The sequence below is a fragment of the Heptranchias perlo genome, unplaced genomic scaffold (genome assembly GCF_035084215.1).
Source record: "Heptranchias perlo isolate sHepPer1 unplaced genomic scaffold, sHepPer1.hap1 HAP1_SCAFFOLD_598, whole genome shotgun sequence".
Lineage (NCBI taxonomy): Eukaryota > Metazoa > Chordata > Chondrichthyes > Hexanchiformes > Hexanchidae > Heptranchias > Heptranchias perlo.
In genome coordinates this window covers 1,741-25,776 of record NW_027139621.1, presented here as the reverse complement: position 1 = coordinate 25,776, position 24,036 = coordinate 1,741, and the positions used below count along the sequence as shown (strand labels likewise).

The following is a 24,036-nucleotide window of genomic DNA, read 5'->3' as shown; positions in this document are numbered from 1 at the left end:
CCCCCCCACACCCCCCGGCGGGACCGTCCCTCCGCCCCCCCCCCCCCACACCCCCCGGCGGGACCGTCCCTCCGCCCCCCCCCCCCACACCCCCCGGCCGGACCGTCCCTCCGCCCCCCCACACCCCCCGGCCGGACCGTCCCTCCGCCCCCACACCCCCCGGCCGGACCGTCCCTCCGCCCCCACACCCCCTCCGGCACCTTCCCTCCTCCCTCCTCCCCCTCCCCGCCCTCACAACGACATGTGTCAGGGATCAGCCCATGAAGTGGATGACTGTCTTACCTGGATCGAGGAGGCAGCCCCTCCTCCCACTCCGATTCGATAGACTGGACCACCGATCTTCACCACATCCATGCCTGCAAACAGATACACGGGTCAGTGCGGGGGGTCACAAGGCGAGGAGCACGGGTCAGTGCGGGGGGTCACAAGGCGAGGAGCAGGGGTCACAAGGCGAGGAGCAGGGGTCACAAGGCGAGGAGCAGGGGTCACAAGGCGAGGAGCAGGGGTCACAAGGCGAGGAGCAGGGGTCACAAGGCGAGGAGCAGGGGTCACAAGGCGAGGAGCAGGGGTCACAAGGCGAGGAGCAGGGGTCACAAGGCGAGGAGCAGGGGTCACAAGGCGAGGAGCAGGGGTCACAAGGCGAGGAGCAGGGGTCACAAGGCGAGGAGCAGGGGTCACAAGGCGAGGAGCAGGGGTCACAAGGCGAGGAGCAGGGGTCACAAGGCGAGGAGCAGGGGTCACAAGGCGAGGAGCAGGGGTCACAAGGCGAGGAGCAGGGGTCACAAGGCGAGGAGCAGGGGTCACAAGGCGAGGAGCAGGGGTCACAAGGCGAGGAGCAGGGGTCACAAGGCGAGGAGCAGGGGTCACAAGGCGAGGAGCAGGGGTCACAAGGCGAGGAGCAGGGGTCACAAGGCGAGGAGCAGGGGTCACAAGGCGAGGAGCAGGGGTCACAAGGCGAGGAGCAGGGGTCACAAGGCGAGGAGCAGGGGTCACAAGGCGAGGAGCAGGGGTCACAAGGCGAGGAGCAGGGGTCACAAGGCGAGGAGCAGGGGTCACAAGGCGAGGAGCCTCTACTGCCCCCGTGACAGTTGCTGGACTGCCCCTTCCAATCACCACGTGCATCCTCCCCCGGCCTGGTCCCCATCCCCATCCCCGGCCCCCCTCCTCCGCCCACGCACCCCCCGCTCCCTCCCTCCCTCCCCCCACCGCTCCATCCCCCCTCCGCCCGTGCCCCCCCGCTCCCTCCCTCCGCCCGTGCCCCCCCGCTCCCTCCCTCCGCCCACGGCCCCCCCGCTCCCTCCCCCAGCGCCCGCCCCCACCACCCCTCCCTCCCCTCGCGGCCCCCACACCCCCTACCCACCTGCCTCCGGCTGCTCCTTCTGGACATGTTGATCCTCAATGGCACCGAGCCCAGCACTGAACATGATTGGTTTAACCCACTCCCTCCTCTCCCCACCAGGGAGCAGCATTCCGAACGACCGAGCAAATCCTGCAATCACAAAGGGATCTGTTCAAATCCACATCGAGAAACGAGTCCCCGCCCGTTCCAGGAGTCCCCGCCCACCAGGACCTGATCTGATCCAGGAGTCCCCGCCCACCAGGCCCTGACCTGATCCAGGAGTCCCCGCCCACCAGGACCTGATCTGATCCAGGAGTCCCCGCCCACCAGGCCCTGACCTGATCCAGGAGTCCCCGCCCACCAGGACCTGATCTGATCCAGGAGTCCCCGCCCACCAGGACCTGATCTGATCCAGGAGTCCCCGCCCACCAGGACCTGGCCTGATCCAGGAGTCCCCGCCCACCAGGACTTGGCCTGATCCGGGAGTCCCTGCCCACCAGGACCTGATCTGATCCAGGAGTCCCCGCCCACCAGGACTTGGCCTGATCCAGGAGTCCCTGCCCACCAGAGCCTGATCTGATCCAGGAGTCCCCGCCCACCAGGCCCTGATCTGATCCAGGAGTCCCCGCCCACCAGGACCTGGCCTGATCCAGGAGTCCCCGCCCACCAGGACCTGGCCTGATCCAGGAGTCCCCGCCCACCAGGACCTGGCCTGATCCAGGAGTCCCCGCCCACCAGGCCCTGGCCTGATCCAGGAGTCCCCGCCCACCAGGACCTGGCCTGATCCAGGAGTCCCCGCCCACCAGGACCTGATCTGATCCAGGAGTTCCCGCCCACCAGGCCCTGGCCTGATCCAGGAGTCCCCGCCCACCAGGACCTGGCCTGATCCAGGAGTTCCCGCCCACCAGGCCCTGATCTGATCCAGGAGTTCCCGCCCACCAGGCCCTGATCTGATCCAGGAGTTCCCGCCTATTAGGACCTAACCTGATCCAGGAGTCCCCGCCTATCAGGACCTGACCTGATCCAGGAGTCCCCGCCTATCAGGACCTGACCCAGGGCTCCTTACCTGCCAGGACCGGTTCTCCGAATTTGTTGCCATAGTCGGAAGCTCCGTTACTGGCCTCGATCGCCACCTCCAGGGGCCGTGCAAAATTCCCGGGATAAACAAAGGTTGGATCTTCCCAGGGCTGCTCATACCCTGGAAACAAAGAGTAGGTGAATCGGGTTAACTGCTGCGTACATGTGGGGATCTCGGAGGGCTGGTCTGACCATATACCAGCACCGGACCATTAAACTCACGGCACTGACAGAAATCCACTCTCAATGCTTTTAATCGACAGAGCTGGAACTGGAACTCGAAATGAATGGCAGCCTGACCCTGGGCAGAACATGGAGGCTGCACCAAAAGTTCCAACTCACAACCTTCACACGTCCAGTCATCAGAGAAAAAGAGAGCAGGAACCCAGGTCAGAATCACACACGTCCAGTCATCAGAGAGAGAGCAGGAACCCAGGTCAGAATCACACACGTCCAGTCATCAGAGAGAGAGAAAGCAGGAACCCAGGTCAGAATCACACACGTCCAGTCATCAGAGAGAGAGAGAGAGAGAGAGAGAGCAGGAACCCAGGTCAGAATCACACACGTCCAGTCATCAGAGAGAGAGCAGGAACCCAGGTCAGAATCACACACGTCCAGTCATCAGAGAGAGAGAAAGCAGGAACCCAGGTCAGAATCACACACGTCCAGTCATCAGAGAGAGAGAAAGCAGGAACCCAGGTCAGAATCACACACGTCCAGTCATCAGAGAGAGAGAGAGAGAGAGAGAGAGAGAGCAGGAACCCAGGTCAGAATCACACACGTCCAGTCATCAGAGAGAGAGAGAGAGAGAGAGAGAGAGAGAGAGAGAGAGCAGGAACCTAGGTCAGAATCACACACGTCCAGTCATCAGAGAGAGAGAGGGAGAGCAGGAACCCAGGTCAGAATCACACACGTCCAGTCATCAGAGAGAGAGAGAGGGAGAGCAGGAACCCAGGTCAGAATCACACAGGTCCAGTCATCAGAGAGAGGGAGAGAGCAGGAACCCAGGTCAGAATCACACACGTCCAGTCATCAGAGAGAGAGAGAGAGAGAGAGAGAGAGAGAGCAGGAACCCAGGTCAGAATCACACACGTCCAGTCATCAGAGAGAGAGAGGGAGAGCAGGAACCCAGGTCAGAATCACACACGTCCAGTCGTCAGAGAGAGAGAGGGAGAGCAGGAACCCAGGTCAGAATCACACACGTCCAGTCGTCAGAGAGAGAGAGAGAGAGCAGGAACCCAGGTCAGAATCACACACGTCCAGTCGTCAGAGAGAGAGAGGGAGAGCAGGAACCCAGGTCAGAATCACACACGTCCAGTCGTCAGAGAGAGAGAGGGAGAGCAGGAACCCAGGTCAGAGTCACACAGGTCCAGTCATCAGAGAGAGAGAGAGCAGGAACCCAGGTCAGAATCACACACGTCCAGTCATCAGAGAGAGAGAGAGAGAGAGAGAGAGAGAGAGAGAGAGAGCAGGAACCCAGGTCAGAATCACACACGTCCAGCCATCAGAGAGAGAGAGAGAGAGCAGGAACCCAGGTCAGAATCACACAGGTCCAGTCATCAGAGAGAGAGAGAGAGAGAGCAGGAACCCAGGTCAGAATCACACACGTCCAGTCATCGGAGAGAGAGAGAGAGAGAGAGAGAGAGAGCAGGAACCCAGGTCAGAATCACACAGGTCCAGTCATCAGAGAGAGAGAGGGAGAGCAGGAACCCAGGTCAGAATCACACACGTCCAGTCATCAGAGAGAGAGAGGGAGAGCAGGAACCCAGGTCAGAATCACACATGTCCAGTCATCAGAGAGAGAGAGAGAGAGAGAGAGAGAGAGAGAGAGCAGGAACCCAGGTCAGAATCACACACGTCCAGTCATCAGAGAGAGAGAGGGAGAGCAGGAACCCAGGTCAGAATCACACATGTCCAGTCATCAGAGAGAGAGAGAGAGAGAGAGAGAGAGAGAGAGCAGGAACCCAGGTCAGAATCACACACGTCCAGCCATCAGAGAGAGAGCAGGAACCCAGGTCAGAATCACACACGTCCAGTCATCAGAGAGAGAGAGAGAGAGAGAGAGAGAGAGAGCAGGAACCCAGGTCAGAATCACACACGTCCAGTCATCAGAGAGAGAGAGAGAGAGAGAGAGAGAGAGAGAGAGAGAGAGAGAGAGCAGGAACCCAGGTCAGAATCACACACGTCCAGTCATCAGAGAGAGAGAGAGAGAGAGAGAGAGAGAGCCGGAACCCAGGTCAGAATCACACACGTCCAGTCATGAGAGAGAGAGAGAGAGAGAGAGCAGGAACCCAGGTCAGAATCACACACGTCCAGTCATCAGAGAGAGAGAGAGAGAGAGAGAGAGAGCAGGAACCTAGGTCAGAATCACACACGTCCAGTCATCAGAGAGAGAGAGAGAGAGAGAGAGAGAGCAGGAACCTAGGTCAGAATCACACACGTCCAGTCATGAGAGAGAGAGGGAGAGAGAGAGAGAGAGAGAGAGAGAGCAGGAACCTAGGTCAGAATCACACACGTCCAGTCATCAGAGAGAGAGAGGGAGAGCAGGAACCCAGGTCAGAATCACACACGTCCAGTCATCAGAGAGAGAGAGGGAGAGAGAGAGAGAAAGCAGGAACCCAGGTCAGAATCACACATGTCCAGTCATCAGAGAGAGAGAGAGAGAGAGAGAGAGAGAGAGAGCAGGAACCCAGGTCAGAATCACACACGTCCAGCCATCAGAGAGAGAGCAGGAACCCAGGTCAGAATCACACACGTCCAGTCATCAGAGAGAGAGAGAGAGAGAGAGAGAGAGAGAGAGAGAGCAGGAACCCAGGTCAGAATCACACACGTCCAGTCATCAGAGAGAGAGAGAGAGAGAGAGCCGGAACCCAGGTCAGAATCACACACGTCCAGTCATGAGAGAGAGAGAGAGAGAGAGAGAGAGCAGGAACCCAGGTCAGAATCACACACGTCCAGTCATCAGAGAGAGAGAGAGAGAGAGAGAGAGAGAGAGAGCAGGAACCCAGGTCAGAATCACACACGTCCAGTCATCAGAGAGAGAGAGAGAGAGAGAGAGAGAGAGAGAGAGCAGGAACCTAGGTCAGAATCACACACGTCCAGTCATGAGAGAGAGAGGGAGAGAGAGAGAGAGAGATACGGACACCAGGCATCAGAAACTGATTCAAGCACAGGTCCCTGGCAATATATTGGACGGAGACAGGCCCCAGCCTGGGACGGAGACAGGCCCCAGCCTGGGACGGAGACAGGCCCCAGCCTGGGACGGAGACAGGCCCCAGCCTGGGACGGAGACAGGCCCCAGCCTGGGACGGAGACAGGCCCCAGCCTGGGACGGAGACAGGCCCCAGCCTGGGACGGAGACAGGCCCCAGCCTGGGACGGAGACAGGCCCCAGCCTGGGACGGAGACAGGCCCCAGCCTGGGACGGAGACAGGCCCCAGCCTGGGACGGAGACAGGCCCCAGCCTGGGACGGAGACAGGCCCCAGCCTGGGACGGAGACAGGCCCCAGCCTGGGACGGAGACAGGCCCCAGCCTGGGACGGAGACAGGCCCCAGCCTGGGACGGAGACAGGCCCCAGCCTGGGACGGAGACAGGCCCCAGCCTGGGACGGAGACAGGCCCCAGCCTGGGACGGAGACAGGCCCCAGCCTGGGACGGAGACAGGCCCCAGCCTGGGACGGAGACAGGCCCCAGCCTGGGACGGAGACAGGCCCCAGCCTGGGACGGAGACAGGCCCCAGCCTGGGACGGAGACAGGCCCCAGCCTGGGACGGAGACAGGCCCCAGCCTGGGACGGAGACAGGCCCCAGCCTGGGACGGAGACAGGCCCCAGCCTGGGACGGAGACAGGCCCCAGCCTGGGACGGAGACAGGCCCCAGCCTGGGACGGAGACAGGCCCCAGCCTGGGACGGAGACAGGCCCCAGCCTGGGACGGAGACAGGCCCCAGCCTGGGACGGAGACAGGCCCCAGCCTGGGACGGAGACAGGCCCCAGCCTGGGACGGAGACAGGCCCCAGCCTGGGACGGAGACAGGCCCCAGCCTGGGACGGAGACAGGCCCCAGCCTGGGACGGAGACAGGCCCCAGCCTGGGACGGAGACAGGCCCCAGCCTGGGACGGAGACAGGCCCCAGCCTGGGACGGAGACAGGCCCCAGCCTGGGACGGAGACAGGCCCCAGCCTGGGACGGAGACAGGCCCCAGCCTGGGACGGAGACAGGCCCCAGCCTGGGACGGAGACAGGCCCCAGCCTGGGACGGAGACAGGCCCCAGCCTGGGACGGAGACAGGCCCCAGCCTGGGACGGAGACAGGCCCCAGCCTGGGACGGAGACAGGCCCCAGCCTGGGACGGAGACAGGCCCCAGCCTGGGACGGAGACAGGCCCCAGCCTGGGACGGAGACAGGCCCCAGCCTGGGACGGAGACAGGCCCCAGCCTGGGACGGAGACAGGCCCCAGCCTGGGACGGAGACAGGCCCCAGCCTGGGACGGAGACAGGCCCCAGCCTGGGACGGAGACAGGCCCCAGCCTGGGACGGAGACAGGCCCCAGCCTGGGACGGAGACAGGCCCCAGCCTGGGACGGAGACAGGCCCCAGCCTGGGACGGAGACAGGCCCCAGCCTGGGACGGAGACAGGCCCCAGCCTGGGACGGAGACAGGCCCCAGCCTGGGACGGAGACAGGCCCCAGCCTGGGACGGAGACAGGCCCCAGCCTGGGACGGAGACAGGCCCCAGCCTGGGACGGAGACAGGCCCCAGCCTGGGACGGAGACAGGCCCCAGCCTGGGACGGAGACAGGCCCCAGCCTGGGACGGAGACAGGCCCCAGCCTGGGACGGAGACAGGCCCCAGCCTGGGACGGAGACAGGCCCCAGCCTGGGACGGAGACAGGCCCCAGCCTGGGACGGAGACAGGCCCCAGCCTGGGACGGAGACAGGCCCCAGCCTGGGACGGAGACAGGCCCCAGCCTGGGACGGAGACAGGCCCCAGCCTGGGACGGAGACAGGCCCCAGCCTGGGACGGAGACAGGCCCCAGCCTGGGACGGAGACAGGCCCCAGCCTGGGACGGAGACAGGCCCCAGCCTGGGACGGAGACAGGCCCCAGCCTGGGACGGAGACAGACCCCAGACACTGACACCCTGTTACAGTCAGTGATGGAGACAGACACCAGTCACTGACACCCTGTTACAGTCAGTGATGGAGACAGACACCAGACAATGACACCCTGTTACAGACAGTGATGGAGACAGACACCAGTCACTGACACCCCTTTACAGACAGTGATGGAGACAGACACCAGTCACTGACACCCTGTTACAGTCAGTGATGGAGACAGACACCAGACACTGACACCCTGTTAGACAGTGATGGAGACAGACACCAGACACTGACACCCTGTTACAGACAGTGATGGAGACAGACACCAGTCACTGACACCCTGTTACAGACAGTGATGGAGACAGACACCAGTCACTGACACCCCTTTACAGACAGTGATGGAGACAGACACCAGACACTGACATCCTGTTACAGACAGTGATGGAGACAGACACCAGACACTGACACCCTGTTACAGACAGTGATGGAGACAGACACCAGTTACAGTTACACAGCGAACTGTCCCCCTGGACCCGACACTGGCCTGGTACCTGGGCACAGCAGATTCCCGAAGCAGTATCCAGCAGTCCCTGCGATCACGTACGCCCCTCGGCCTGTGCACTGCACGTCCCTTATCCGACCTCCTGTACCTGTAGTGGCTCCGCTGAATGGAGCAACTCCTGAAACAGAGAGCAAATCATCATCTGATGGGGTCAGAGCGCAGGGGGAGCGGGGAGACCAGTAACACGGACCCCCGCCAGTTAGAATCACATCCCAGTGAGAATCACATCACAGTAACACGGACCCCCGCCAGTGAGAATCACATCCCAGTGAAAATCACATCACAGTAACACGGACCCCCGCCAGTTAGAATCAGATCCCAGTGAGAATCACACTTCAGTGACACGGACCCCCGCCAGTGAGAATCACATCCCAGTGAGAATCACATCACAGTAACACGGACCCCCGCCAGTGAGAGTCACGCCTCAGTAACACGGACCCCCGCCGGTGAGGGTCACGTCCCAGGGACAGGGAGACCCGAGGGTGAGGGTCACGTCCCAGGGACAGGGAGACCCGAGGGTGAGGGTCACGTCCCAGGGACAGGGAGACCCGAGGGTGAGGGTCACGTCCCAGGGACAGGGAGACCCGAGGGTGAGGGTCACGTCCCAGGGACAGGGAGACCCGAGGGTGAGGGTCACGTCCCAGGGACAGGGAGACCCGAGGGTGAGGGTCACGTCCCAGGGACAGGGAGACCCGAGGGTGAGGGTCACGTCCCAGGGACAGGGAGACCCGAGGGTGAGGGTCACGTCCCAGGGACAGGGAGACCCGAGGGTGAGGGTCACGTCCCAGGGACAGGGAGACCCGAGGGTGAGGGTCACGTCCCAGGGACAGGGAGACCCGAGGGTGAGGGTCACGTCCCAGGGACAGGGAGACCCGAGGGTGAGGGTCACGTCCCAGGGACAGGGAGACCCGAGGGTGAGGGTCACGTCCCAGGGACAGGGAGACCCGAGGGTGAGGGTCTCCTCCCAGGGACAGGGAGACCCGAGGGTGAGGGTCACCTCCCAGGGACAGGGAGACCCGAGGGTGAGGGTCACGTCCCAGGGACAGGGAGACCCGAGGGTGAGGGTCACGTCCCAGGGACAGGGAGACCCGAGGGTGAGGGTCACGTCCCAGGGACAGGGAGACCCGAGAGTGAGGATCACATCTCAGGGACACCGAGAGTGAGGATCACATCTCAGGGACACCGAGAGTGAGGATCACATCCCAGGGACACCGAGAGTGAGGATCACATCCCAGGGACACCGAGAGTGAGGATCACATCCCAGGGACACCGAGAGTGAGGATCACATCTCAGGGACACCGAGAGTGAGGATCACATCTCAGGGACACCGAGAGTGAGGATCACATCTCAGGGACACCGAGAGTGAGGATCACATCTCAGGGACACCGAGAGTGAGGATCACATCTCAGGGACACCGAGAGTGAGGATCACATCTCAGGGACACCGAGAGTGAGGATCACATCTCAGGGACACCGAGAGTGAGGATCACATCTCAGGGACACAGAGAGTGAGGATCACGTCTTTGGACACTGACCTGTGGGGAAATTGTGTGTTTCTGCAGTGAAGATCACATGTCTTGTCGTTTTCAGCACCTGCAGCCTGCTCGCTCGCGACTGGTCAGTCGGATAGAGGCATTCAACGGGTTTCCCCTGAATCGCACTGCAGAGAAAGTTCAATCAAAAACATTTCACAATTACACCAAGCTGGGGTCTCAAGAGGAATGTCGGCCAATGACCCCTGACGGCCTGAGTCAGGCTCTCCCATCCCCGTAAATCTGTCTCCCTCTATGGGCCTGACCTGCTGTTGTCGGAGAATTTGATGACGTTGTTCTTATTGCTGTAATCCTGGGTCTTCATTATCAGGTCGAAAAGGGTTTCTGATTTCACTTCTCCATCAATCACCAAACGACCCTTGAAGAACCAATGGCGGCTGTGCTCGCTGGGGAGAAACAAAGCAGCAGGATTATCCAGGGCAACAAGGGCGAGGGAAAGGAGGCGAGGGAAAGGAGGGAGAGGAGGGAAAGGAGGGAGAGGAGGGAAAGGAGGAGAGAAAGGAGGGAGAGGAGGAGAGAAAGGAAGGAGAGGAGGAGAGAAAGGAGGGAGAGGAGGAGAGAAAGGAGAAAGGAGGAGGAAGAATGGAGAGAGAGAGAAAAGAGGAGAGAGAAAAGAGGAGAGAGAAAAGAGGAGAGAGAAAAGAGGAGAGAGAAAAGAGGAGAGAGAAAAGAGGAGAGAGAAAAGAGGAGAGAGAAAAGAGGAGAGAGAAAAGAGGAGAGAGAAAAGAGGAGAGAGAAAAGAGGAGAGAGAAAAGAGGAGAGAGAAAAGAGGAGAGAGAAAAGAGGAGAGAGAAAAGAGGAGAGAGAAAAGAGGAGAGAGAAAAGAGGAGAGAGAAAAGAGTGAGAGAGAAAAGAGTGAGAGAGAAAAGAGTAAGAGAGAAAAGAGTAAGAGAGAAAAGAGTAAGAGAGAAAGGAGTAAGAGAGAAAGGAGTAAGAGAAAGGAGTAAGAGAAAGGAGTAAGAGAAAGGAGTAAGAGAAAGGAGTAAGAGAAAGGAGTAAGAGAAAGGAGTAAGAGAAAGGAGGAGAGAGAAAGGAGGAGAGAGAAAGGAGGAGAGAGAAAGGAGGAGAAAGGAGGAGAAAGGAGGAGAGAGAAAGGAGGAGAGAGAAAGATATATATAATATGTACATTTTTTTTTTATTCGTTCACGGGATGTGGCGTCGCTGGCGAGGACAGCATTTATTGCCCATCCCGAATTGCCCCTTGAGAAGGTGGTGGTGAGCCGCCTTCTTGAACCGCTGCAGTCCGTGTGGTGAAGGTTCTCCCACAGTGCCGTTAGGAAGGGAGTTCCAGGATTTTGACCCAGCGACGATGAAGGAACGGCGATATATTTCCAAGTCGGGATGGTGTGTGATTTGGAGGGGAACGTGCAGGTGGTGTTGTTCCCATGTGCCTGCTGCTCTTGTCCTTCTAGGTGGTAGAGGTCGCGGGTTTGGGAGGTGCTGTCGGAGAAGCCTTGGCGAGTTGCTGCAGTGCATCCTGTGGATGGTACACACTGCAGCCACAGTGCGCCGGTGGTGAAGGGAGTGAATGTTTAGGGTGGTGGATGGGGTGCCAATCAAGCGGGCTGCTTTATCTTGGATGGTGTCGAGCTTCTTGAGTGTTGTTGGAGCTGCACTCATCCAGGCAAGTGGAGAGTATTCCATCACACTCCTGACTTGTGTCTTGTAGATGGTGGAAAGGCTTTGGGGAGTCAGGAGGTGAGTCGCTCACCGCAGAATACCCAGCCTCTCACCTGCTCTTGTAGCCACAGTATTTATGTGGCTGGTCCAGTTAAGTTTCTGGTCAATGGTGACCCCCAGGATGTTGATGGTGGGGGATTTGGCGATGGTAACGCCGTTGAATGTCAAGGGGAGGTGGTTAGACTCTCTCTTGTTGGAGATGGTCATTGCCTGGCACTTATCTGGCGCGAATGTTACTTGCCACTTATCAGCCCAAGCCTGGATGTTGTCCAGGTCTTGCTGCATGCGGGCTCGGACTGCTTCATTATTTGAGGGGTTGCGAATGGAACTGAACACTGTGCAGTCATCAGCGAACATCCCCATTTCTGACCTTATGATGGAGGGAAGGTCATTGATGAAGCAGCTGAAGATGGTTGGGCCTAGGATCTATGTATATATGATATATGTGGGGCCAGAACCCGATACAGAAACAACTTGAGGGGAGGCGAGGAGTTTGTTGCCCAGTGAGCCTCACCTGTTGGATTGTGCGAGGTCGAAACACTCGACACTGGTGGGATTCCTGCCGACCTTCTGGAATAATCCTGTGTAATATTCCAGATCCCAGGCATCGAAGGCCAGGCCTGCGGAGTGGAGAGAGTGACCATTCTAATCATGGACAGAGGACAGGACTCAAACTCTCCCTCCCTCCTTCATTCCTTCCTCCCTCCCTCCCTCCTCCCCACTCCTCCCTCTCTCACCAATCATCAATAGAGGACAGGACTCAAACTCTCCCTCCCTCACCCCCCCGCTCCACCCTCCCTCACCAATCATCAATAGAGGACAGGACTCAAACTCTCCCTCCCTCACCCCCCCGCTCCTCCCTCCCTCACCAATCATCAATAGAGGACAGGACTCAAACTCTCCCTCCCTCGCCCGCCCTCCTCCTCCTCCTCTTCCCTCTCCCTCTCCATTCTCTCTCTCTCTCTCTCTCCTCCCCAACATCCCCCTCATCTGCCCCTCTCACTACTCCCTCTCCCCACTCATCTGCCCCCAACCCCATCCCTCTCTCTCACTGACCCAGCTCTTGGTTTGCTCCCTCCACTCCCTGTTTTCCCTCTCTCTCTCTCTCTCTCTCACTGACCCAGCTCTCTGTTTGCTCCCTCCACTCCCTGTTTTCCCTCTCTCTCTCTCTCTCTCTCTCTCTCTCTCTCACTCACTGACCCAGCTCTCTGTTTGCTCCCTCCACTCCCTGTTTTCCCTCTCTCTCTCTCACTGACCCAGCTTTCGGTTTGCTCCCTCCACTCCGTTTTTTCTCTCTCTCTCTCTCTCACTGACCCAGCTCTCTGTTTGCTCCCTCCACTCCCTGTTTTCCCTCTCTCTCTCTCTCTCTCACTCACTGACCCAGCTCTCTGTTTGCTCCCTCCACTCCTGTTTTCCCTCTCTCTCTCTCACTGACCCAGCTCTCTGTTTGCTCCCTCCACTCCCTGTTTTCCCTCTCTCTCTCTCTCTCTCTCTCTCACTCACTGACCAGCTCTCTGTTTGCTCCCTCCACTCCCTGTTTTCCCTCTCTCTCTCTCACTGACCCAGCTTTCGGTTTGCTCCCTCCACTCCCTGTTTTCTCTCTCTCTCTCTCTCTCACTGACCCAGCTCTCGGTTTGCTGTCTCCAGTCCCTCTTTTCCACCATTGATCACGTCCACTTCATACACATCTGCAGGCTGCACGGCCACTTGAAAACTGTCGATGGGCCTTTGATAGATGCACTCTGTCATCTGATCGTACAATGCAGCACACAGCTCACGGCGGGCCACTGCATCCAGCCGTTCCGTCTCACCGACCTGCAATATTACACATCAATGCACGGAGTCAGCGTATGAGCCCTGTAATAGGGACAGTGGGGGGGGGGGGGGAAATCAGTGAGTGAGACGGACAGTCTCCGCCTGTCTCAGTCCCCGTTGATAATGGGGACAGTGAGTGAGACGGACAGTCTCCGCCTGTCTCAGTCCCCGTTGATAATGGGGACAGTGAGCGAGACGGACAGTCTCCGCCTGTCTCAGTCCCCGTTGATAATGGGGACAGTGAGCGAGACGGACAGTCTCCGCCTGTCTCAGTCCCCGTTGATAATGGGGACAGTGAGCGAGACGGACAGTCTCCGCCTGTCTCAGTCCCCGTTGATAATGGGGACAGTGAGCGAGACGGACAGTCTCCGCCTGTCTCAGTCCCCGTTGATAATGGGGACAGTGAGTGAGACGGACAGTCTCCGCCTGTCTCAGTCCCCGTTGATAATGGGGACAGTGAGCGAGACGGACAGTCTCCGCCTGTCTCAGTCCCCGTTGATAATGGGGACAGTGAGCGAGACGGACAGTCTCCGCTTGTCGATAATGGGGACAGTGAGCGAGACGGACAGTCTCCGCCTGTCGATAATGGGGACAGTGAGCGAGACGGACAATCTCCGCCTGTCGATAATGGGGACAGTGGGTGAGACGGACAGTCTCCGCCTGTCTCAGTCCCTGTTGATAATGGGCATGATGTGGAGATGCCGGTGATGGACTGGGGTGGACAAATGTAAGGAATCTTACAACACCAGGTTATAGTCCAACAAATTTATTTTAAAATCACAAGCTTTCGGAGATTATCTCCTTCGTAAGATTCCTTACATTTGATAATGGGGACAGTGAGCGAGACGGACAGTCTCCGCCTGTCTCAGTCCCTGTTGATAATGGGGACAGTGAGCGAGATGGACAGTCTCCGCCTGTCTCAGTCCCTGTTGATAATGGGGACAGTGAGCGAGACGGACAGTCTCCGCCTGTCTCAGTCCCTGTTGATAATGGGGACAGTGAGCGAGACGGACAGTCTCCGCCTGTCTCAGTCCCTGTTGATAATGGGGACAGTGAGCGAGATGGACAGTCTCCGCCTGTCTCAGTCCCTGTTGATAATGGGGACAGTGAGCGAGACGGACAGTCTCCGCCTGTCTCAGTCCCTGTTGATAATGGGGACAGTGAGTGAGACGGACAGTCTCCGCCTGTCTCAGTCCCTGTTGATAATGGGACAGTGAGTGAGACGGACAGTCTCCGCCTGTCTCAGTCCCTGTTGATAATGGGGACAGTGAGTGAGACGGACAGTCTCCGCCTGTCTCAGTCCCTGTTGATAATGGGGACAGTGAGCGAGACGGACAGTCTCCGCCTATCCCAGTCCCTGTTGATAATGGGGATCAGTGAGTGAGACGGACAGTCTCTGCCTGTCTCAGTGCCCGTTGATAATGGGGACAGTGGGTGAGACGGACAGTCTCCGCCTGTCTCAGTCCCCGTTGATAATGGGGACAGTGAGCGAGACGGACAGTCTCCGCCTGTCTCAGTCCCCGTTGATAATGGGGACAGTGAGTGAGATGGACAGTCTCCGCCTGTCTCAGTCCCTGTTGATAATGGGGACAGTGAGCGAGACGGACAGTCTCCGCCTATCTCAGTCCCTGTTGATAATGGGGATCAGTGAGTGAGACGGACAGTCTCTGCCTGTCTCAGTGCCCATTGATAATGGGGACAGTGGGTGAGACGGACAATCTCCTCCTGTCTCAGTCCCCGTTGATAATGGGGACAGTGAGCGAGACGGAAAGTCTCCGCCTGTCTCAGTCCCCGTTGATAATGGGGACAGTGAGCGAGACGGACAGTCTCCGCCTGTCTCAGTCCCCGTTGATAATGGGGACAGTGAGTGAGATGGACAGTCTCCGCCTGTCTCAGTCCCTGTTGATAATGGGGACAGTGAGCGAGACGGACAGTCTCCGCCTATCTCAGTCCCTGTTGATAATGGGGACAGTGGGTGAGACGGACAGTCTCCGCCTGTCTCAGTCTCCGTTGATAATGGGGACAGTGAGCGAGACGGACAATCTCCTCCTGTCTCAGTCCCCGTTGATAATGGGGACAGTGAGCGAGACGGAAAGTCTCCGCCTGTCTCAGTCCCCGTTGATAATGGGGACAGTGAGCGAGACGGACAGTCTCCGCCTGTCGATAATGGGGACAGTGAGCGAGACGGACAGTCTCCGCCTGTCGATAATGGGGACAGTGAGCGAGACGGACAGTCTCCGCCTGTCGATAATGGGGACAGTGGGTGAGACGGACAGTCTCCGCCTGTCTCAGTCCCTGTTGATAATGGGGACAGTGAGTGAGACGGACAGTCTCCGCCTGTCTCAGTCGCTGTTGATAATGGGGACAGTGAGCGAGACGGACAGTCTCCGCCTGTCTCAGTCCCTGTTGATAATGGGGATCAGTGAGTGAGACGGACAGTCTCCGCCTGTCTCAGTCCCCGTTGATAATGGGGACAGTGAGCGAGACGGACAGTCTCCGCCTGTCTCAGTCCCTGTTGATAATGGGGATCAGTGAGTGAGACAGACAGTCTCCGCCTGTCTCAGTCCCCGTTGATAATGGGGACAGTGAGCGAGACGGACAGTCTCCGCCTGTCTCAGTCCCTGTTGATAATGGGGATCAGTGAGTGAGACGGACAGTCTCCGCCTGTCTCAGTCCCTGTTGATAATGGGGACAGTGAGTGAGACAGACAGTCTCCGCCTGTCTCAGTCCCCGTTGATAATGGGGACAGTGAGCGAGACGGACAGTCTCCGCCTGTCTCAGTCCCTGTTGATAATGGGGATCAGTGAGTGAGACGGACAGTCTCCGCCTGTCTCAGTCCCTGTTGATAATGGGGACAGTGAGTGAGACAGACAGTCTCCGCCTGTCTCAGTCCCTGTTGATAATGGGGACAGTGAGTGAGACGGACAGTCTCCGCCTGTCTCAGTCCCCGTTGATAATGGGGACAGTGAGTGAGACGGACAGTCTCCGCCTGTCTCAGTCCCTGTTGATAATGGGGACAGTGAGTGAGACGCACAGTCTCTGCCTGTCTCAGTGCCCGTCGATAATCCCACTCACCTTCAGCAGATATCGTCGTGAGCACTCAATGCGGTCGACCGCCAGTAAACCAATCGAATGACAGATGGAGACGGCATTCGTGGAGCAGGCTGTCGAGAAGTTCAACCTGAGGCAGGAAAATTTACAAACAATCTGAGGAGGGAAGGTTGTGAATCACAGACAGCACAGAGGATCAGATCGTCCGAGACACCCCGAGGGACCTAACCAGGACACACTCTCTGATCACACACACCACAGAGGATCAGATCGTCCGAGACACCCCGAGGGACCTAACCTGGACACACTCTCTGATCACACACACCACAGAGGATCAGATCGTCGGGGACACCCCGAGGGACCTAACCTGGACACACTCTCTGATCACACACACCACAGAGGATCAGATCGTCCGAGACACCCCGAGGGACCTAACCTGGACACACTCTCTGATCACACACACCACAGAGGATCAGATCGTCCGAGACACCCCGAGGGACCTAACCTGGACACACTCACTGATCACACACACCACAGAGGATCAGATCGTCCGAGACACCCCGAGGGACCTAACCAGGACACACTCTCTGATCTCACACACCACAGAGGATCAGATCGTCGGGACACCCCGAGGGACCTAACCAGGACACACTCTCTGATCACACACACCACAGAGGATCAGATCGTCCGGGACACCCCGAGGGACCTAACCTGGACACACTCACTGATCACACACACCACAGAGGATCAGATCGTCCGAGACACCCCGAGGGACCTAACCTGGACACACTCTCTGATCACACACACCACAGAGGATCAGATCGTCCGGGACACCCCGAGGGACCGAACCTGGACACACTCTCTGATCACACACACCACAGAGGATCAGATCGTCCGGGACACCCCGAGGGACCTAACCTGGACACACTCTCTGATCACACACACCACAGAGGATCAGATCGTCCGGGACACCCCGAGGGACCGAACCTGGACACACTCTCTGATCACACACACCACAGAGGATCAGATCGTCCGGGACACCCCGAGGGACCTAACCTGGACACACTCTCTGATCACACACACCACAGAGGATCAGATCGTCCGGGACACCCCGAGGGACCGAACCTGGACACACTCTCTGATCACACACACCACAGAGGATCAGATCGTCGGGGACACCCCGAGGGACCTAACCTGGACACACTCTCTGATCACACACACCACAGAGGATCAGATCGTCCGGGACACCCCGAGGGACCGAACCTGGACACACTCTCTGATCACACACACCACAGAGGATCAGATCGTCCGGGACACCCCGAGGGACCGAACCTGGACACACTCTCTGATCACACACACCACAGAGGATCAGATCGTCCGGGACACCCCGAGGGACCTAACCTGGACACACTCTCTGATCACTGACCTTCCCTCTCCGTCTCCAGACTTACCTGGGCCCAATCTCCACCAGCAGGTCGCTGCCGCTCTCACTGAGGAAGGGCTTTGTGGAAATGCTCTGGGTGTTGAAAGGCGATTGGAAAATCCAGATGAACTTCTGCTTGTCTTCTGGACTGGGACTGGCGGGACCTGTTCAATAAAGAGACGGCAGAGTCAGCGGGGCGATTACACGGCGGGGAAAGCGGCAGCCCGAGCTCCGAGAGCTGGACTGAAGGGACCGTTCCAGAGTAAATGCCCAGAGTTAGACAGCCTGAGGAAGGGAGGGGTGGAGGTTACAGACGCAAACCTCAAGACGAGAATGGAGGGAGCTGGGCCCTCATCACCCAGACACAATGCGCCCCTCTCCCTCCAGACCCACACACTGCGCCCCTCTCCCTCCAGACCCAGACACACCGCGCCACTCTCCCTCCAGACCCAGACACACTGCGCCCCTCTCCCTCCAGACCCAGACACACTGCGCCCCTCTCCCTCCAGACCCAGACACACTGCGCCCCTCTCCCTCCAGACCCAGACACACTGCGCCCCTCTCCCTCCAGACCCAGACACACCGCGCCCCTCTCCCTCCAGACCCAGACACTGCGCCCCTCTCCCTCCAGACCCACACACTGCGCCCCTCTCCCTCCAGACCCAGACACACTGCGCCCCTCTCCCTCCAGACCCACACACTGCGCCCCTCTCCCTCCAGACCCAGACACACTGCGCCCCTCTCCCTCCAGACCCAGACACACCGCGCCCCTCTCCCTCCAGACCCAGACACTGCGCCCCTCTCCCTCCAGACCCGGACACACTGCGCCCCTCTCCCTCCAGACCCAGACACACTGCGCCCCTCTCCCTCCAGACCCAGACACACCGCGCCCCTCTCCCTCCAGACCCACACACTGCGCCCCTCTCCCTCCAGACCCAGACACACTGCGCCCCTCTCCCTCCAGACCCAGACACACCGCGCCCCTCTCCCTCCAGACCCACACACTGCGCCCCTCTCCCTCCAGACCCAGACACACTGCGCCCCTCTCCCTCCAGACCCACACACTGCGCCCCTCTCCCTCCAGACCCAGACACACTGCGCCCCTCTCCCTCCAGACCCAGACACACTGCGCCCCTCTCCCTCCAGACCCAGACACACCGCGCCCCTCTCCCTCCAGACCCACACACTGCGCCCCTCTCCCTCCAGACCCAGACACACCGCGCCCCTCTCCCTCCAGACCCACACACTGCGCCCCTCTCCCTCCAGACCCAGACACACCGCGCCCCTCTCCCTCCAGACCCACACACTGCGCCCCTCTCCCTCCAGACCCAGACACACTGCGCCCCTCTCCCTCCAGACCCACACACTGCGCCCCTCTCCCTCCAGACCCAGACACACTGCGCCCCTCTCCCTCCAGACCCAGACACACTGCGCCCCTCTCCCTCCAGACCCAGACACACCGCGCCCCTCTCCCTCCAGACCCAGACACAACCGCGCCCCTCTCCCTCCAGACACACACACTGCGCCCCTCTCCCTCCAGACCCAGACACACTGCGCCCCCTCTCCCTCCAGACACACACACTGCGCCCCTCTCCCTCCAGACCCAGACACACTGCGCCCCTCTCCCTCCAGACCCAGACACACTGCGCCCCTCTCCCTCCAGACACACACACTGCGCCCCTCTCCCTCCAGACCCAGACACACTGCGCCCCTCTCCCTCCAGACCCAGACACACTGCGCCCCTCTCCCTCCAGACACACACACTGCGCCCCTCTCCCTCCAGACCCAGACACACTGCGCCCCTCTCCCTCCAGACCCAGACACACCGCGCCCCTCTCCCTCCAGACCCACACACTGCGCCCCTCTGCTTCCAGACCCAGACACACTGCGCCCCTCTCCCTCCAGACCCACACACTGCGCCCCTCTCCCTCCAGACCCAGACACACTGCGCCCCTCTCCCTCCAGACCCACACACTGCGCCCCTCTCCCTCCAGACCCACACACTGCGCCCCTCTCCCTCCAGACCCACACACTGCGCCCCTCTCCCTCCAGACCCAGACACACTGCGCCCCTCTCCCTCCAGACCCGGACACACTGCGCCCCTCTCCCTCCAGACCCAGACACTGCGCCCCTCTCCCTCCAGACCCAGACACACTGCGCCCCTCTCCCTCCAGAACCACACACTGCGCCCCTCTCCCTCCAGACCCACACACTGCGCCCCTCTCCCTCCAGACCCACACACTGCGCCCCTCTCCCTCCAGACCCACACACACTGCGCCCCTCTCCCTCCAGACCCAGACACACTGCGCCCCTCTCCCTCCAGACCCAGACACACTGCGCCCCTCTCCCTCCAGACCCAGACACACCGCGCCCCTCTCCCTCCAGACCCACACACTGCGCCCCTCTCCCTCCAGACCCAGACACACTGCGCCCCTCTCCCTCCAGACCCAGACACTGCGCCCCTCTCCCTCCAGACCCAGACACACTGCGCCCCTCTCCCTCCAGACCCACACACTGCGCCCCTCTCCCTCCAGACCCAGACACACTGCGCCCCTCTCCCTCCAGACCCAGACACTGCACCCCTCTCCCTCCAGACCCACACACTGCGCCCCTCTCCCTCCAGACCCAGACACACTGCGCCCCTCTCCCTCCAGACCCACACACTGCGCCCCTCTCCCTCCAGACCCACACACTGCGCCCCTCTCCCTCCAGACCCACACACTGCGCCCCTCTCCCTCCAGACCCAGACACACTGCGCCCCTCTCCCTCCAGACCCGGACACACTGCGCCCCTCTCCCTCCAGACCCGGACACACTGCGCCCCTCTCCCTCCAGACCCACACACTGCGCCCCTCTCCCTCCAGACCCAGACACACTGCGCCCCTCTCCCTCCAGACCCAGACACACTGCGCCCCTCTCCCTCCAGACCCAGACACACTGCGCCCCTCTCCCTCCAGACCCAGACACACTGCGCCCCTCTCCCTCCAGACCCACACACTGCACCCCTCTCCCTCCAGACCCAGACACACTGCGCCCCTCTCCCTCCAGACCCAGACACACTGCGCCCCTCTCCCTCCAGACCCACACACTGCGCCCCTCTCCCTCCAGACCCACACACTGCGCCCCTCTCCCTCCAGACCCAGACACACTGCGCCCCTCTCCCTCCAGACCCACACACTGCGCCCCTCTCCCTCCAGACCCAGACACACTGCGCCCCTCTCCCTCCAGACCCAGACACACTGCGCCCCTCTCCCTCCAGACCCAGACACACTGCGCCCCTCTAACTCCAGACCCACACACTGCGCCCCTCTCCCTCCAGACCCAGACACTGCGCCCCTCTCCCTCCAGACCCAGACACACTGCGCCCCTCTCCCTCCAGACCCAGACACACTGCGCCCCTCTCCCTCCAGACCCACACACACTGCGCCCCTCTCCCTCCAGACCCACACACTGCGCCCCTCTCCCTCCAGACCCAGACACACTGCGCCCCTCTCCCTCCAGACCCACACACTGCGCCCCTCTCCCTCCAGACCCAGACACACCGTGCCCCTCTCCCTCCAGACCCAGACACACTGCGCCCCTCTCCCTCCAGACCCACACACTGCGCCCCTCTCCCTCCAGACCCAGACACACTGCGCCCCTCTCCCTCCAGACCCACACACTGCGCCCCTCTCCCTCCAGACCCACACACTGCGCCCCTCTCCCTCCAGACCCACACACTGCGCCCCTCTCCCTCCAGACCCAGACACACTGCGCCCCTCTCCCTCCAGACCCAGACACACTGCGCCCCTCTCCCTCCAGACCCAGACACACTGCGCCCCTCTCCCTCCAGACCCACACACTGCGCCCCTCTCCCTCCAGACCCACACACTGCGCCCCTCTCCCTCCAGACCCAGACACACTGCGCCCCTCTCCCTCCAGACCCACACACTGCGCCCCTCTCCCTCCAGACCCACACACTGCGCCCCTCTCCCTCCAGACCCACACACTGCGCCCCTCTCCCTCCAGACCCACACACTGCGCCCCTCTCCCTCCAGACCCAGACACACTGCGCCCCTCTCCCTCCAGACCCAGACACACTGCGCCCCTCTCCCTCCAGACCCAGACCACGCCTCGACCCTGACCTGTCCAGTTAACGTTGTAGCAGAGCTCTCGGGTGATGTGCTCGACCTTCTCCACATGATGGTTTCCGGTCGCAGGCAGTGTTTCAAAACATCCACCAGTGGAAGCTCACTGGGGCTCTTGTAGAAATGGAGCACCACCATCTGGGATCTGAGAGAGAGCGACAGCCTGTGAGTGAAACACAGAACAATACAACGACTGGTATCAATACATAACCTTTCACAACTTCAGAATGTCCGCAACACTTCATGGAGCGGGAGCGAGCGCGCCAGGCCCAGCCGGAGCGAGCGCGCCAGGCCCAGCCGGAGCGAGCGCGCCAGGCCCAGCCGGAGCGAGCGCGCCAGGCCCAGCCGGAGCGAGCGCGCCAGGCCCAGCCGGAGCGAGCGCGCCAGGCCCAGCCGGAGCGAGCGCGCCAGGCCCAGCCGGAGCGAGCGCGCCAGGCCCAGCCGGAGCGAGCGCGCCAGGCCCAGCCGGAGCGAGCGCGCCAGGCCCAGCCGGAGCGAGCGCGCCAGGCCCAGCCGGAGCGAGCGCGCCAGGCCCAGCCGGAGCGAGCGCGCCAGGCCCAGCCGGAGCGAGCGCGCCAGGCCCAGCCGGAGCGAGCGCGCCAGGCCCAGCCGGAGCGAGCGCGCCAGGCCCAGCCGGAGCGAGCGCGCCAGGCCCAGCCGGAGCGAGCGCGCCAGGCCCAGCCGGAGCGAGCGCGCCAGGCCCAGCCGGAGCGAGCGCGCCAGGCCCAGCCGGAGCGAGGCGCGCCAGGCCCAGCCGGAGCGAGCGCGCCAGGCCCAGCCGGAGCGAGCGCGCCAGGCCCAGCCGGAGCGAGCGCGCCAGGCCAGCCGGAGCGAGCGCGCCAGGCCCAGCCGGAGCGAGCGCGCCAGGCCCAGCCGGAGCGAGCGCGCCAGGCCCAGCCGGAGCGAGCGCGCCAGGCCCAGCCGGAGCGAGCGCGCCAGGCCCAGCCGGAGCGAGCGCGCCAGGCCCAGCCGGAGCGAGCGCGCCAGGCCCAGCCGGAGCGAGCGCGCCAGGCCCAGCCGGAGCGAGCGCGCCAGGCCCAGCCGGAGCGAGCGCGCCAGGCCCAGCCGGAGCGAGCGCGCCAGGCCGACGGAGAAAGGACGAGACAGCGAGAGATTGCATACCCTAAAAGAACCTGTTCAGAGACACAAGGGACCTTGCACTGATCTCTGAAGAGGGTCCTGGTGCTGCGGCAGCCCACAGGAAGTGAATAAGGGCTGGTCTAAATGGAGTCCTGGCAATTGGCAGCACGAGTCAGACATCAGCCAGCGTCAGGAGTTATCAATTAGGAACATAGGAACAGGAGGAGGCCATTCAGCCCCTCGTGCCTGCTCCGCCATGTGATAAGATCATGGCTGATCTGTGATCTAACTCCATTATATCTGCCTTTGGCCCATATCCCTTAATACCTTTGGTTGGCAAAAAGCTATCTATCTCAGATTTAAATTTAGCAATTGAGCTAGTATCAATTGCCGTTTGCGGAAGAGAGTTCCAAACTTCTACCACCCTTTGTGTGTAGAAATGTTTTCTAATCTCACTCCTGAAAGGTCTGGCTCGAATTAGAGCAATGAGCTCTCAGTGTCTGTAATCCTGCTGCACTGAATGAACCCTGACCATTACACAGCCTAAATTAATCTTGACCCTCGGAGGGTCAGTACTGAGGGAGCGCCGCGCCGTCGGGAGGGTCAGTACTGAGGGAGCGCCGCGCCGTCGGAGGGTCAGTACTGAGGGAGCGCCTCGCCGTCGGAGGGGCAGGACTGGGGGAGTGCCTCGCTGTCGGAGGGGCAGGACTGGGGGAGTGCCTCGCTGTCGGAGGGGCAGGGACTGGGGGAGTGCCTCGCTGTCGGAGGGGCAGTACTGGGGGAGTGCCTCGCTGTCGGAGGGGCAGTACTGGGGGAGTGCCTCGCTGTCGGAGGGGCAGTACTGGGGGAGTGCCTCGCTGTCGGAGGGGCAGTACTGGGGGAGTGCCTCGCTGTCGGAGGGGCAGTGCCTCGCTGTCGGAGGGGCAGTACTGGGGGGAGTGCCGCGCTGTCGGAGGGGCAGTACTGGGGGAGTGCCTCGCTGTCGGAGGGGCAGTACTGGGGGAGTGCCTCGCTGTCGGAGGGGCAGTACTGGGGGAGTGCCTCGCTGTCGGAGGGGCAGTACTGGGGGAGTGCCTCGCTGTCGGAGGGGCAGTACTGGGGGAGTGCCTCACTGTCGGAGGGGCAGTGGCGCACTGTCGGAGGGCAGTACTGGGGAAGTGCCTCACTGTCGGAGGGGCAGTACTGGGGAAGTGCCTCACTGTCGGAGGGGCAGTACTGGGGAAGTGCCTCACTGTCGGAGGGG

General features: G+C 61.0%; 1 protein-coding gene across 1 annotated transcript in view; it reads right to left on the bottom strand.

Moving 5' to 3' along the window:
- LOC137316644 (phosphoribosylformylglycinamidine synthase-like) overlaps window positions 1–21,871 on the bottom strand; it is a 127,463-nt gene extending 105,592 nt beyond the window's left edge. Inside the window, 12 exon segments of the mRNA XM_067980493.1 lie at window positions 283–356; window positions 1,361–1,489; window positions 2,406–2,537; window positions 8,056–8,184; window positions 9,601–9,725; window positions 9,864–10,004; window positions 11,813–11,918; window positions 12,921–13,113; window positions 16,189–16,294; window positions 17,616–17,751; window positions 21,711–21,779; window positions 21,782–21,871. Coding sequence (XP_067836594.1) covers window positions 283–356; window positions 1,361–1,489; window positions 2,406–2,537; window positions 8,056–8,184; window positions 9,601–9,725; window positions 9,864–10,004; window positions 11,813–11,918; window positions 12,921–13,113; window positions 16,189–16,294; window positions 17,616–17,751; window positions 21,711–21,779; window positions 21,782–21,851 — 1,410 coding nt within the window. The 5' untranslated portion in view covers window positions 21,852–21,871.
- Between the last annotated feature and the right edge of the window lie 2,165 nt (window positions 21,872–24,036).